The following is an 11,745-nucleotide window of genomic DNA, read 5'->3' on the forward strand; positions in this document are numbered from 1 at the left end:
ATTGATCCATTATTAAATACTGCAATTTGAAAATATATTTTGAAATCCTATTTCTAAATGGAGATTTAAAAAGCAAAATTCATAAATCTGATTATAAATACCTTTCCTTATCAAACATTTAAAAAGGTAATTACAAAATTCTTTTCAAATTGGATTTCTAACGGAATCATTTAAATGTTAAATTTTAAATGGTTGTATTTCTTTTTCAGTGACTCTCCTGGTCCTCCATACAGTTACGCTTTGTGCGTGAATAGATTAAATCTGCAGGAGCCACAGGTGTGCGTACCTGACGTCAGCGTGAATAGATTAAATCTGCAGGACCCACAGGTGTGCGTACCTGACGTCAGGTTTGCTTGTTTGGGATTTTATTGCAATTTTAACGGTAAAAGAAGACAAAATGCCGAGCCGACGGACCAAACTGGAAGGAAATATTGAAAATAAACACCAGCTGAGTCAGGAAATGCGACACAAGAGACTGACGCTATTTATCCAACAGTTTGAGAAAGAAGGTAGATGTAATAAAAAGGGGGGGCGGGGTTAAAGGTAAACACCTACATAGATCATCATTTTTTAAACTTTTCTTCACAGCACAAGACCGCATTAACTACTTGGAGTTCAAATTGGAGAGCCTGTTGGCAACAGTGGACAAAGTGTTTAAAGTGGAGCTGATGAAGATGCCTCCTTCTCTTCAAAACACTCTCATCAGGGATCTGATCAGCGGTGAGTGTTTGAGTCTCAAGTTTAACATTTAAATCTCGCCATATGCAACCCTTTTTAAAGTGAGTTTGGCTGATTTTATTAAAATAAATGGAGGTAGACCAGATATAGCTGAACAGATACGAATGTTGTGGAATGCGAGTTAATTTTGTTTAGCACAATATTTGAATATGTTGGACCCAGATGGTGTCACCTTCCCACGTTTTGTTTTATTAATAAAAATAATACATTTTATTTTTAATGCACTTTTCATTCCAATGAATCTCAGAGTTCTACAATTAAAACACAAGAATAAAACAACACTAGAGTAAAATAGAGATATTTAGCAGTTGAAAGCTTTCCTAAACAGGAATGTCTTAAGTCCAACTTTAAAAGAATCCAGACTCTGCTCTTCTCCCAGTTCTGGAGGGAGTCTATTCCAGAGCTGGGGTGCAGCTGAGCAAAAGGCTGTGTCCCCCATGGTTCTGAGCCTGGTAGAGGGGGACCTGGAGGAGCCGGCCGCTGGACGACCTGAGGTTGGAGGTTTGGAGTGGAATGAGTTCCAGTAGATAAGATGGACCATGGCTGCTGATCCATTGATGGGGGAGCAGGAGAATTTTAAATTGGATCTGGAATGGGACCGGGAGCCAGTGGAGGGAGTATAGGATGGATGTGATATGCTCATACTTGCATGAAGACTCTTGCAGCACTGTTTTGAATATAGTGTGATTTTTGAAGGAGATACCCATTAAAAGGTCTATTGCAGTATTCCAGTCTGGAGGAAACAAAGGCATGGATAAGTTATTCTGCGTCAGAAAAGAAGTGGATAGATTATAGAGATGTGGAGAAGGAGGTGGAACGAGGTCTTTGATAGATTCTTGATGTGGTCGTCAAAGGTGAGTTGTTGGTCAAACCTGCCTCATAGGTAATTACTGAGGGGGAGAGAGCAATGACCTGGCTGTCAAAGGAGAGCTTGGATATGAAGCAGTTGGTGATCTGGTGAGTTGTGCCAACAAGTAGTGCCTCGGTTTTGCTAAAGTCTTCTTAAAGTTGGAGCAGGGTGTCTTTTGGAAAGCATCTCTAGTCAAACCATGCTTGAGTATTTCCACAGAGAGCTGGGTTACACAGCGATTTGGCATTTTTTTTTGGGGAAAAAAAAAAAGTTTAAGATGCTCAACCACACAAACTATTTTTACATCCTGATGTCATGCCCTTATTTTGCAGGGTGACAAAAAACCTTTTTAATAGATTTTTTTGTTTTTAATTGTGTCTTTTGTGTTAGAGGAGGAAGTCTCAGCCAGTGAGGTGTCTATTGCCATAATGGTGAGTTTTTATTCCCCACTCTATGCTTGATAGGGAAGGATCCTTTATTTCGTTTTAAATGACTTAAATTCTCAACTTTCACAGAGCGAGTCCCGTGAAATGGCTCAGCCGCTCAGGCGAATCCCCAGTAAAAAATGTAATTGTTTATTCTTTTTAAAGCATGACAGATGGTGCGCTAATTGCTGCATTTTAATAATGTTTTTTATTTCTAAGTAAAATCAACTGACTCTCCACCAGTGTTGTCCACCCCAAGCCAGAGGTCTTCTACCAGGAATCCAAAGGTAACATATGGAGGATCAAATGTAAAAGTGTACGTTCAAACAAGGTTTTTTTTTTTGGTTTCTCTATCTTTAGACCGGTAAAGCCAAAACAAGGACTAGACAATTGGTTGGAAGCAACAGCACTGGAAATCTCATGTAAGACCGGACATCTACGTGAAGTTCTGTAAACCTGATTAAGAATAAAGGTCATGGAGTCACATCTGTTTCCTTTTCCTGCAGGGGTTCCTCGGTGACGGCCAAACGACCCCAGAGCTGTTTGATGAGTCGCAAAACTGCTGAACAGCCGGTACAGATCCAGAAAACGCGTAAACTCAGGTCCGTCCATGTTATCAATATAGCAATAGTAGGAAAACAAATCTACCAGTGATTGGCCACATCTATTGGATCCAAAGGATTCTTCTTTGTTACAGTGCTGCATAGATGATAAAATATGGTTTGTAAGACAGAGAGAAGCCAGCGTATAGTAATGCATGGTGGTGTGGGGATGATTAGCTGCCTCTAGACCAAACCAAGGTGTTTGTTTTTATTATAAGCAAGCACATAATAATGCATGGTGGCGGCAATAACATGCCATAACATCTAGACCTGCGTGTTCTTGCATCAAATTAGCAATAAAATAAAATATTGTCAAGTTTATCGTTTTTAAATGTAATGAGCATATGTGTAGTAATGCACAGTGGAGACAATATCATGCTTTGGGGCTGAATAGCTGGACCTGTTGTGGTTGGCATCTAAAAAAGATGAAATCAGTGTGAACAAGGCTTCTTTTTGTCAAATCACAATTTATAAAGAAAGGTCTTCCTGCAGGCTGAGCCATACCACAAAACAAGATGATTAATGGAGGGAGCCTTGTTTTTTTGCAGGTCTGTTGTGTCTGCTGGTGATCTGCATTGTTCAATGGGAGAATCCACAGCCCACATCACTGTGACCACCGCGCAGGGAGAGGTAAAAGTAAAATAGTTTGAGCTGTAGAGGAAGACGTATGGTAACTTGTTAACCTGGTGTACCTGAATCCAGACTGCTTGTTGGTTTAGTCTTCCTTTCAATGGAAGAAAAAGTCAAACTTGAGTAAACTGTAAAAGTAGGTATGTTGCTATCAGTAACTCTATTTTCTGTAGCTGTTTTTTAAATGGTGAAAACATGCTGGAATAAAGGACCATGTCAGTTACGTAACATTTATCTTTTGTTTTAAGGTTCCAGTATTTTGGATGTTTAAATGCTGCAGCTGTCTTCATTTATAACCAGCATAGATGATATTATCAGTACTTGAACTCTGTAAAATGCTCTTTCAGATGAAATGGCTTGTTTTTGTTTTCAGCATGTAATTCTTTAGAAATTTTGTAATAGCTATTAAAAGGTGTGGCACTTGTATAGAAACCTTTTCTTTTTTCTAGATGTTAAGTTTTTCTGAAGAGAAAAAGGATGAAATAAACTTGGAGTTGCTTGATGACGTTGCTTGGTGCCAGATTCAGAAGCTTACGGTAAGCTCATTTAATGAAAAATGCATTCAGGGTTTCTAGACATTTTCCATTTCAAAGTTCCACATTTTTCCAGACTCACGTTTCTTGATTTTTCTGACCAGTTGGTTGATTCTGAAATGACTCGATGCTAAAGTTCACTTATATTTTTTTCTATTTTTTGGCATTTTAGCTAACTTAAGTCCACTCAAGTTAAAAATCTGTAACACTTTTAATTTATTTATCTGGGGAAAAATGACAGAAGCAAATTCCACTCTGTGAGATCACATTGAAACCCTGTGCATTAGTAATGATTCTTTATTCCTGGATTTGGGAATTTCAGGGTCTCATGGAGTATTTATCTCAGCGGAGTCGCTCTCAGCGATAAAAATGTCTCAACGTCCACTTTTGACCTGGACTGAGCCTGCTCACCTGCTTCGCTTTTTATATTTAGTAATTTGTTCAAGATGAGTTATAACAAAATGTGTAATATTAAGAAATATAAATATCATGGTGTTTTTTTTTTATGTAATAAAGTTTACTAGTGTTATATGATTGTTAAATCTGTCCTGTCTAAATGGAAATGTTTAATTTTTTTTTGTTCTAAATGTTTTACCATTTAATTAGTATCTTATATTTGTTAGAAATTATTTGATTAAATAAAAGTTAATATACAATGGCAATGTGGTATTTGTTTGGACATGTGACAATAATAGTGATGCAGCGCAGGGTTGCGGCAGAGAAGGAATGTCAGCGGTGTGGTTTCTTTTTCACATTGTTGAACGGGTCGGGGAATGCATCTATCGGTATCGGCCCAATTTTTATATTGGTGCATCCCTAGTATTAAGCATGCATCTTGTAATGCAAGGTGGAGGGTGATATGCTATAAGCTGCAGTGTCTCATTTTCAATTTTAACGTTTTACAGACTGTTTATTAATGCATGATGGTGGTGATATCATGCTGTGGGACTGATGAGTTGCCTCAAGGACTGTTCTGGTATCAAATAATTCAATCAGAGTAACAGATTTTTTATTTATTTATTTTTTATGAAATGCACAGCATTGCAGGGTAGAAGTTCGGGCATGATGTGGGGCTTCTAGACCTGCGGGTTCTTGCATCAACTGTACAATGAGGTCAGATAATCCAAACGACTGGATTATGTTGTGGTTCACATTCTTTAAAATAGAGGTGATGATCTTTGATGTATGTATTCATCAAACTGTTTCAGAACTTTGTTTGGCCCCTCACCCAGATCCAGTTTTAGGAACCTGTAGTCCAGTTTAGAACCTTTTAATCTACAAGGCTCAAGAAAATAGCCTAAAAAGTAGCGATACAGAAATGTCTTTGTTTTTTTGTGTGAAAGACTGCATAAAGGCAGTGCTGTAAAATGTAAAAGATCTTTAGTGATTTGTGTAATAATGCAGGTGATGGTAATATCATGCTGTGGGACCTGCTAAACCGCAGGTTTTCCTGTATCAAACATACCATAACAAACCATTTTTAATGAATGTAATGTTTTATGGTCAGACACCATGACATTGTCGTAATGGTCGAGTGTTTAATCGTACACATCTTCACAGGATAAAAAGTTGAATCTTTTTCAGTAAAAGTTCCTAAAAATTTTATTTTTAATTATGTTGAGTGGAAAGACACATATTCATGGGTCCAGTTTATGAAGGTATAAACGGATTAGGATTACTTTAACTTCAGTGGCATAATAAAGGCATTCATGTGGGTAAAAATATCAGATTTCTGCAAGAATTTAAAAAAAGCAATTGTGTATTTTGTTTAACCTAAACACTGACATGAAGCATTTAGAATCAATAACGGACATAGTAGTAAAATTACAGCTCAGAATCTAAATCTGAGGTGCACTGATGTTGGGAATGTAGTGACTCCATCTCCACCTCCATGGGCCCCTCTGTTTGCGGCTGACTGAGCGGGGAGCTTCTCTTTTCGGGCTGTTTACTGCTGATGACGGAGGACTCCGTGTGAGAGGTCATCCTTGGGTAGAAGGGACCCACCAGCCAGTTGAGTGGTGTGTTGTTGACCAGGTAATCCATGACGTTGTCCAGGGACTCCTTCATCTTGCCCAGCTGGACCCTGCTGCCGGCTAACACGCTGTCCGGCATGTCTCCCAGCACCTTGGCTCTGCTGAAATTGCTGTAGATTTGCGCTGCCAAGTGGCTAAGGGACAGCGCCTCCTGCTGGATGTGGTTGGGGAGTCCCTTCAGGCCAGAGACAAGGACTAGGCAGGTTGTCTGGAGCTGCTGGGTGAGGGAACGTGCGAGGACCAAGGTGCGAGACTCAATTACCTGCAGCAAGACGATGGACATTTAAAATCAGTCTTCTGAGCTATTAACTTCCATTTTATTTAGTTTATAATTTTTAAATAAGAATGCCTAAAATTAAAAAAGGATAGAACGAATATTTGCAAATGAGTAAGACCATGTGAAATATTGAACTGGGAGTAAGAAAGGTGCTGCTTAAATAGCAGGAGTTAAAGAAATGGAAACAGTTGTTGACAGCCGTGGCAGAGATGTGTAGAAGCCTTAACATAATCTTTAACTGCAGAAACACAATGTTTGAGTTTTTTTTGTTTTTTTTTACCAAATCCCAAAACAAATAGTACCAACAATCACTTTCAGCTCATTGTAACTGTGGATCTTTTATTTTAGCTTTTCATAAGTTTTAGGAACTTTGAATTAGAATTTGATGACTTTAACTGTACCGGGCCACCCCCCAAATCACTGAGTTCTGGTGTTTTTCAGCCACTTCCTTGGCCAGAGGCGTATAAAATCCAGCATTAAGATTGCTTCTACCACCTTTTCCCTCAGGTGCTCAGTAAATTCCAGCGTGGTACCGTGAAGGACATCACCTGTGCAAAACATCCAGTCATGAAGGAAAAGGAACGGCGGCAGGGCATGCTGAGGCGCACAGTGTGATGAAGTCACCACTGTCTGCAAAGTTTAACAGCTGCAGACCACCAAACTTCCCCTGGCCTTCACGTTAGCTCCAAAGCATTGTGTAGAGAGCTTCAGGGAACTGACTTTTATGGCTGAGTTGCTGCATCCAAGCCTTACATCACATAGAGCAGTGAAAAGCATCGGATGCAGTGGTGTAAAACACGCTGTTACTGGACTGTAGAGGAGCAGGGAGACGTGTCCTCTGTAGCGACGAAGCGTTCCTCTCTGCCTCGTAATCCAGTGGATCAGTCTGGGTTTTATAGTAGAACATCACTTGATTATCTGCATTGTGTTTAGTGTAAAGGTTGATGCAGAGGAGATTATGGTGTAGAGCTGTTCATCGGGAGTTCTGCTCTGCTTCTAAGTTTCAGTAAAAGGAACCCTCAAGTTAAGACTGCAAGCCAGGCCTACTCGGCCAACATCAGTGTTTGACCTCACAATTTTTGTCCTGGAAGAATGGTAAAAAAAAATCTAAGCGCTGAAAACAGCCTTCTCAGAAAAGATGAAGCTGCTTTAGCCGTAAAGGGTGGACTGACATCACATTAAAGCATTTGTATTAAATGGGACGTCCTTAAAGTTCAGGTGTGTAAAGAGAAGTGACTTAAATCATTTTGGCAATATAATGTGTGTGTGACAGAGGGTCATTTCTCTGAAGCCCTAAACAGTAGGCTGGATGAGGACCCATATTTATCTTTCCTCATATAGAGAGAGCAAGATGGTAAGAAGACAAAAACATTCTCCGAAGCTCACCGTTAGAGAACTACAGTGGCCTACTGGGGTCACAAAGTGTCCTTAATAACTATTAGACCCTATTTGTATGTTGGAAAAAAATAATTTTCTTTCCTAACAGCACTAATATAACCATTAGTGATTTTTCTTAATTTCCAGTGTTAGATTACGTTACTACAATAATATATTTTAGTTTTTTTTTTTTACACATCTTTACCAGGAGCAGCAATAAATTCAGTGTCTAATTAAATATAACCCCTTCAAGCAGGATTTTATGTTATATTTAAAGGCTCTGAGGGAGTTGGCTCTGCATCCCGTTCTGGACCTAAATCCTTTTGGAATGACTAGCATAATGAACTGTTTCAGGGACAGACCGTTGAGTAGGGTAGAGTTTTTTTTTTTTAACATGAAGTCCTATATTAACAGACATCCAGTGGTGAGCAGCCAACGCAGAACAAATGTTTTCTGAAGGCCGCTCCTGTCAGCACGCTGGCTTAAATTGGTTACATTTAAAGGAATGTATTCGAATCAAAACAGGGATCATAATTGGGTGGCTCCTTGACCCTCTTCTGGTGTTTACCTCGGCATGGTGACCGTTCTCCTGGGTTGGACCACCAGATTTCCATGGCACCAAGGTGTTCAGCTTGTTGTTCACCACCTGGTTAGCACTGTTGATGTTCTTTCTGCCATATTCAATCTAGGAAGAGCAAAGATTTCCTTTTAGGAGGAGCATTTTGACACTGAACACTTTGAGGGAATCATTTACATCGATTCTCTTAGGATCTTACAGTAAAAGCCGTTCGACTCACCAGGTCAACAGTGGAGTTGAGCTCCGAGATGACTCCCATGCTGCGTTCCTTGCCCTCTTGTATCCTTGCCACGGCCCTGGTGTAAGCTCTCTTTCGGAGCTTGGTGGAGAGACAGCCCAGGCGAACGTAGTAGCTCGTCTCTTTGTTATCAAAGCCTTTCACTGCTTTTGCCTCCAGCTCTGTCACAAGGCAAGGGGAAACAAAAACAGGGTATATTTAGATGGTGTACGTGTCACGAGGAACTGCGTATGTGATGTTTTTAGGCATGAGAATAAGAAAATCTGTTGGAATAGCAGGAAAGTCTGAGCTTGTAATCCATCAGTAGCCGTGTATCGGTCTGAACAACTCTTCTTAATTAAGATTTTAAAAATCCATAATCTGATAAGCCAAGTTTTCTGGGAACTGATTTCAACCGCCTGTTCACATCTGACCCATGATACAGCTTTATGCAACTTCTAAGCTTTATTACTCATATTTGACAACTTACTTAAATAAAAAGTAAGACTTCTTTTATTTCACGTACGTATTTGGAGAATGAAAATGTGCATTATAATATACTCTGCCTTGTAAAGGTAACTTTTTCACAGTTTATCAGGTTCAGAGCTTTTCTTCCAGAATTACCCTGTATTTTACTCCATCTAACTGCTCTGGAAATAAAGCATCCCCACAGCATGATGCTTCCATTGTTGCAGTTGTGCCATACTTGTTCTAATTTCCAACGACTGACTGAACAGTCATTGGAAATTGGAGACCTTCATCATTGTTTTATAACCTAACTCTGATTTAGCGACCTGTCTGCTGGGTTCCCTGGTCTTTATGGTGCCATTTTGTTTGCTGATGTTCTTTAAGAAACCTCGGAGGCCTTCACAGAAAAGCTGCATTTATATTGAAAATGACTTCCTCACTGCTGGACGTTACTGATTAGGCGACTTGTGAAGGCGATTTGTTTTACTAGATTGTATTTGGAGGCATCAGAGTGAAAGGGGGTTGAATACAGATGCATGTTTCAGGAATAGTTGTAAAAATAACTCAGGAAAGACTTTGTGTTGATCTATCACATAAAATCCCCAAAAAATAGATTTAGGTTTTTGGTTGTAATGTAACTGGAAGTCTGCATATTGTTTTCTTTACCACAATAACTGCCCCAATAGCATCTTATTTCCCCTGTCTCCACTCACCAAGCTCCTCCTCTGACAGAGGCAGATACTGCTCCACTAGACTCTCAGATGTACTGAGGGCCGTGTCCACTCCACTGCTGACCAGTTGCACCACTCTGCTGTCCAGCACCGTGTTCACGCTCCCGCTGACAGCTGCTTTGGTCCTCTCCATCCCGTCCTGGACCGCACCCCGGGTCTTCCCCACGACGGTGCTCAGAGTGTCAGAGACGGTGCCCTTGGCTCCAGACACTTTCCCCGTCATAACATCTTTAGCGGTGGTTACAACATCCTTGGCGCTGGAAACAATCTGGGGGAAAAGAGAAATGGGGAATGTTTTTTTTTTTTCTTTACTATTGAAGCCAAAAGTGGAAGGTTTACGGAAGATGGGGCGTGGGTCAACATGATGGATGTTTTTTTTTTTTGGGAGATTAGCTTACATCAGTATTGTGAAACTGGGCTTGGTGCCATACCTGGTCAGAAGGCTGATGGAGGATTGGCAGGGTTTTCTCGATCTTGTCCAAACCTTTGCAGGCCAGGTCATTGGCAATGGCAACTGTCAATGGAACAAAGAGACAATTTATTAAATGTGAGACGTCCTGAAGCGAAAAAAAAAAGTCAAAATTACTTAAGTAACCCTTTAACTTTTCACATTTTGTAACATTACAACCACAGACTTTAATGTATATGTGTAGCACAAAGTACTGTATAACTGAGAAGTGGAAGCAAAACTTTACAGGGTTTTCAAAATTTCTTAGAAATTAAATCTGAAAGGTGTCACATGCATTTGTTCACTTTCATACCCCAAAATAAAATCAACTACTTGATTAGACTAACACTGCACTCCATGCTCAATCCCCAAGGTTGAATATGGTGGTGGCTGCATCATGCTGTGGGGATGCTTTTCCTTGGTAGTGACACGGAAGCTGGGTGGAGCTAAATACTCAAGAAAACTTGTAAAATATTTTGAAAAACCGTCCACTTTGTGTTTCATCACAAAAATCCAAATAAAATCCAAAATGCTAAGAAATTCTAGGGGTGTAAATACTTATGCGAGACACCGAATTTAAAGGCAAGTTGATTTGGTGACTCATAATTAGGTGAAAGACCGAGTGGCTGAAGCGTCAGCAGTCTGGGTTAACCTTCCTGTTTCAAATTCCAGTGACGTGACTCAGCTGAACAGCACATAGTGACCCTGAAGGTTTCAGTACGTGTTGCATTTCCTCTAATCTCTGTCACCCTTCTCCAAGGGGTGATCCAAAGGCCGACAGAGGTGTAGGACGAAGTAAGCTCGGGCAGGGGTCTTACTCTGAGGTTCCAGCTTGCCGATGATGGGCGAGGCTGTGGTGAGGGCCACAGAGGTGATGGTGCGGACCCCTTGCTCTGCAGCCTCACACATGCTCCTGATGTAAGGGTGGTTGTCCTTGGTGTTTGAGTACACACTGAACACCAGGCTGTAGGTGGAGCTCACCAGAGGGAGGCTGGTTACCCTCTCCACCACACTCTGTGAGCAAGTATACAAACAGCAGTTAAATCAACTGCCTTATTATTTTACAGCAGAAGCATCATTACAGTCTTTACTAAACTCACCTGATTTGGCATAACTTCAGCTGCTGCCATCTCTGCTCAAAACAAAACCTATGAAAGACATGAAGAAAACACATTTAGAGGCACTGTATCAACTTTCCTTCAGAAGAAATATAGAAAAGCAAAGATATAGTGAATAAGCAGTTACTTCCGTAATAGAGCACTTATTAAGTAGTTCCGGTACCTATAGTTACAGACACCACGGCCACAAACAGGTTGTTTCTCGTTAAATGTTCAGCAGATATTCCTAAAACATTTACCGAGTAATGGAGAGATAAAACCCAACTGTCAGTGACTTCACCGATGATGTGAGGGAGCCAACGGCTGCTGTATTTATTCGCTCGAAGATACAAATATCTCGCGAGATGAGGCGTGGTGCTGTGACGTAATGATTCTAGAACAGAGGTGAAGGAAAGAAGGTGAAAGTTCAAAGTGTGGTCGGGGATTTCCTCTGAAGCGCTGGCGATTCAGCAGGTTGTTTTCATAAATTTACACCAGTGAGGGACTTCCTTTGACGTTTAAAGTGTTTTCCCCCTTTTTTAAGGCACATAATGAAATATTTTGACAGAATACATTTGAAATTCCAACCCTGAAGTGTCATTGGAGGGACATTCAGAAATTAGTTTTTTTTTCCTTTTTGTTTTAAATTGTATTTTCTATGTTTAAAATCAAAGTCAATGAAGTCACCACATATCATTTCGAAAAGTGATCACAACCCTGTTAAAATAACAGACTTTAATGA

At 40.2% G+C, this 11,745-nt stretch overlaps 2 protein-coding genes across 4 annotated transcripts; one reads left to right on the forward strand and one right to left on the reverse strand.

The window, feature by feature from the left end:
• The first annotated feature begins 280 nt into the window (after window positions 1-280).
• Window positions 281-4,436, forward strand: cdca9 (cell division cycle associated 9). Its single transcript, XM_047386919.1, has 10 exons — window positions 281-509; window positions 589-720; window positions 1,979-2,019; window positions 2,104-2,155; window positions 2,233-2,300; window positions 2,374-2,435; window positions 2,520-2,615; window positions 3,164-3,245; window positions 3,695-3,781; window positions 4,101-4,436. The coding sequence occupies exons 1-10, from the start codon at window positions 398-400 to the stop codon at window positions 4,143-4,145; spliced, it is 777 nt and encodes a 258-aa protein (XP_047242875.1). The 5' UTR covers window positions 281-397; the 3' UTR covers window positions 4,146-4,436.
• Window positions 4,437-4,781: 345 nt separating this feature from the next.
• plin2 (perilipin 2) lies at window positions 4,782-11,367 on the reverse strand. 3 transcript variants are annotated; one of them, XM_047386917.1, is made up of 8 exons: window positions 11,264-11,367; window positions 11,007-11,054; window positions 10,725-10,920; window positions 9,890-9,972; window positions 9,441-9,726; window positions 8,263-8,441; window positions 8,034-8,150; window positions 4,782-6,073 (listed from the first exon to the last, which is right to left on the reverse strand). In XM_047386917.1, the coding sequence occupies exons 2-8, from the start codon at window positions 11,034-11,036 to the stop codon at window positions 5,603-5,605; spliced, it is 1,362 nt and encodes a 453-aa protein (XP_047242873.1). In that variant the 5' UTR covers window positions 11,037-11,054; window positions 11,264-11,367; the 3' UTR covers window positions 4,782-5,602. The 3 variants fall into 3 exon arrangements, with proteins under 3 accessions (XP_047242873.1, XP_047242872.1, XP_047242874.1); XM_047386916.1 differs by having other exon boundaries at window positions 11,188-11,331; XM_047386918.1 differs by lacking the exon at window positions 11,264-11,367 and adding an exon at window positions 11,152-11,243.
• Between the last annotated feature and the right edge of the window lie 378 nt (window positions 11,368-11,745).

Source organism: Girardinichthys multiradiatus, chromosome 14 (assembly GCF_021462225.1).
Source record: "Girardinichthys multiradiatus isolate DD_20200921_A chromosome 14, DD_fGirMul_XY1, whole genome shotgun sequence".
NCBI lineage: Eukaryota > Metazoa > Chordata > Actinopteri > Cyprinodontiformes > Goodeidae > Girardinichthys > Girardinichthys multiradiatus.